Source organism: Myodes glareolus, chromosome 3 (assembly GCF_982192425.1).
Source record: "Myodes glareolus chromosome 3, mMyoGla1.1, whole genome shotgun sequence".
NCBI lineage: Eukaryota > Metazoa > Chordata > Mammalia > Rodentia > Cricetidae > Myodes > Myodes glareolus.
In genome coordinates this window covers 108323527-108326933 of record NC_142028.1, presented here as the reverse complement: position 1 = coordinate 108326933, position 3407 = coordinate 108323527, and the positions used below count along the sequence as shown (strand labels likewise).

General features: G+C 40.4%; 1 protein-coding gene across 1 annotated transcript in view; it reads right to left on the bottom strand.

Annotated features, from left to right (window-relative positions):
- Positions 1-2631: 2631 nt before the first annotated feature.
- Positions 2632-3407, bottom strand: part of Frem1 (FRAS1 related extracellular matrix 1) — a 148883-nt gene continuing 148107 nt past the window's right edge. Inside the window, exon 37 of the mRNA XM_048452996.3 lies at positions 2632-3065. Within this exon, the coding sequence (XP_048308953.3) occupies positions 2860-3065 (206 nt within the window). The 3' untranslated portion in view covers positions 2632-2859. The remainder of the gene's footprint in view (positions 3066-3407) is intronic.

The window sequence follows — 3407 nt, the reverse complement described above, 5'->3', positions numbered from 1 at the left end:
TCCACAGAGAAACTTAGGCTTTAAAACGTCCAGAAATTTGCATGTAAGCTCTGTGCTTCTCTTATTCCACTCACTACTGTATCTCTTGATGCTTAAGCCCATGCCAGGCATAGAACTGATGTGCATATTCGGTATCACTGAAGAAATGCTATATGAACGCACAGCAGTTAATAACTCACCAACAAAAAGGTACAGACGTGTGGAGGTTTTACACCATCCCTTCTCTAAAAGGGGTAGGCTCATTAAGAAATAAATTGATAGCGACACACGTCTGGCATCCCAGCAATCAGGAGACTAAAGCAGGAGGGTCATGAGGTCAAGGCCAGCCTGAGCTACATAGTGAGAGACTGTCTTCAAAAAGCAAATAAAATGACAGAAGTAAAACAATCCCTGTGAGGCCCCATGGAAAAAATGGAAAATGTGAAGAACTAAAGGTACAACATCTGAGAATTAGACATGTTTATTTCGTTAATTTTCACACAGCACTAGATACAGTACATTCAATATGCTACTCCGTTACAGAAATTCGTAAGCACCAGTTGATGGTTTATCTTAAACAGAATCATAGTGGTTGTAAAAATGCATACATATTTGGGTTGTTTTAAAAATAGAAATACAAATAAATGTTACTCAATTTGTTTTGACCTCTGCAGGGAAGGAGAGGAGATGATTAACTCCAAAATTTAAGATTTCTTAAAATCTTAAAGTAAAATCTTAAGAAAAATACGCTCTGTATTCTTTAAAGATCAAGTTTCAGAAAGTTTTGAGAAGTTATATACCACTGAGCTGCATGTATGTCCTTGCATGTAGGAAATTCCTGAGTGGGCATTCAAGTTAGAGGAAAAGGGCTGGGGACAGTCAGGTCGCACCTCCTCATGTCCTTCCTGACTATGCCATCTCCAGTCATTCCTACTGAACCCCAACAGTCACGCCATGCCCAGCATCTAAGCCTGCATGAGTTCCTATGTTCAGACCTGATTTCCAATTTGGCAAAGCTTTTATGATCAGGAAAATTTCAAAAAAAAATTAATTGATTTTAAAAAATCAAACAATTCTCTATGCTAACCATTTGCAATTACAGCCATACAATTTTTGTGTCAGGAAAGTATAGTAAACTGGCCATGCCAACCAGATTGGGCATGGTTGGCACAGTTTTCTATTCCCAGCTTTAAATAGCATATGCATTTTAGAACGTACCCCTCACTCTCTGAACTGTGGGGTCCAACCTCTCCCCTTTGCCCCAAATCCCACCTCTGCATAATACAGAAGCCAAAGGATCATAAGGAACTTGGCTGAACCAGAGTGGGGAAAAGGTTTGGCCTGTTTGGGTTAAACACTAAAGGATCTTTATATTCCACATATCTTTGCATTTTACTATCTACAGAGGACTCTAGACCTCTGAGGTAAGAGCGCCCAACTCTGCAATTACATCTGGATTTCTGTAAGAGACAGAATGTCTGAGTCTGATCCTAACTTCTTTAGGTAAAATTTTCTATGAATTGAAACTTTGATAAATGAGCAGAAATGAAGCAAGCCTGTCATGTTTTATATCCAGAAACTGGAAAGACTTTCTTAAACCATTTTTAGTGTCTATAACACTAGAGATATTATTATTCTATTTAAAAAGTCTGCCCTAAAGCTCCAGTCGACATGAACACCTCATTTAATTCTAAAGTTACGCTGGTGCTCGTATGACAAGCTATATTTGGCACAACCATATTTTTTAGTGATCATAAAAAGAAACGTTTTAATAAACATTTCAAAAAGGACATTCTGACTTCCTGTAATTAACCCCGGGCTCCAGAAGGGATTGTTGAGAGAGTCACAGCATGGCTCATTGCTACAAAAACATTTCACTCAACTGAGTTTATAAATTAATAAGGTTCCTTCTATTAGAGAACCTAGTTAGCAGAGCATCTCTGCAAATATTACAGATTTAAAGGCTCAAAGGCACATCAGAATCCTTTCCAACACTGTGGGCTTCCAAAGGTTCTGGCTCCGGTATTGGTTTTCTTTGTTCACAAGCGTAGTTCATGGGGATGCTTCTGAGGGAGGGGTATTTTTCTTCTGTGTGCCAACCAGTATGTATATTTACTCCTTATTCCAAGGGTCCTTTAAAAATATTAATCAGCATAGTAAATGGAGATGAAGATATGGTATTCAAAATTCACATGGCCTTGGAAGGCAGGGAAACCCGATATTTAACAAAGGAATGGCGCAATGCCATGACTTCATTGGGACAGGGCATGTTTTCATGAGTTGAAAGGTTCACTCTCTCCAGTAGAGGCAGGCCCCTGCCTCCACCCCACTAGACCTATGCAGTTGAGCATCCTCCTGAAAGGCTCTTCTATTCAAAAGAGAGCCGCCCCCTTGTCTACCCACAGCCTCTTAATTTTAAGTTTCACATTAAAAGAGCTCAAGATGCAAACCAGCCCTTGGCATTCAACCCTGGTTGAATGGAGATGTAGGGCAAGCTTCACTCAGACTCTGTGGTAGGAGCACCTGAAATACTGCTTTTTCTGGGTGAACTCATTTGAGATCTAGAAACAAAAATATCTAAGGTCCATGTAAATCTGTACTGCCTGAGAATTGGCATAGGAAAGAGTATGAATCTTCTAGAAGAAACAAATATTATAGCCGATAATACCACAGTTGTTTATTCAGAAAAATACTGAGATACATAAATTGTATCTCATCTTGAAAGAGACACTCATCCATCTACCTTCCTGGGACCGTTGATCTAGCTTCCACGTTTACTTGATAGACTCACAAAGACACACCCAGCCAGCCAGCCACAAAAATGCATTTCTACTGAGCAGTATACATAGATCTTGTAATCGATAGGTGAGAAATCTCAGGTTACATTTGGAGTTTCCTTGAGCACACAAAGTTGTGGGCCTTGCCTTTACTACAGTTCTTTGACTGCCATTGTCCTCTTTTGTGAACCAAAACACAGTTCTTCCCAGGCTTTGGGTGCAGAGGGGGCCCCCTCTTCCAGTTGGTGAAAGTGACAGGTTCACCTCCAATCCACTCCCAGCGGCCGGTGCGTGCTTGGTTCTTCAAGCCTAATGTGAGACAAGAGAACACGTCAAGTATTTTTATTACATTTAAACTGAGATTCCATGGCTATTCTACTCCTTTTCTTCTACTCCCCTTCCAGTACTGGTATTGAATTTATGTCTTTACACATGCAAGGCAAGTGCTCTACCAGTGGGCTAGGGGCTAGGTCTCTCTGCTGCTTTTCAGTCGTTGAGTGTGGTCTCATTAAGTTCCCCAGCTAGTCTTGAACACATGGTCTTTCTACCTCAGACCTCCAAAAAAATAGCCGTAATTAGAGGTGCGTACCACCCAACTGCCTTAGTCTATAGTACTAAGTATAGTTATAAAAATGTGAGTCCCAGTTTGTT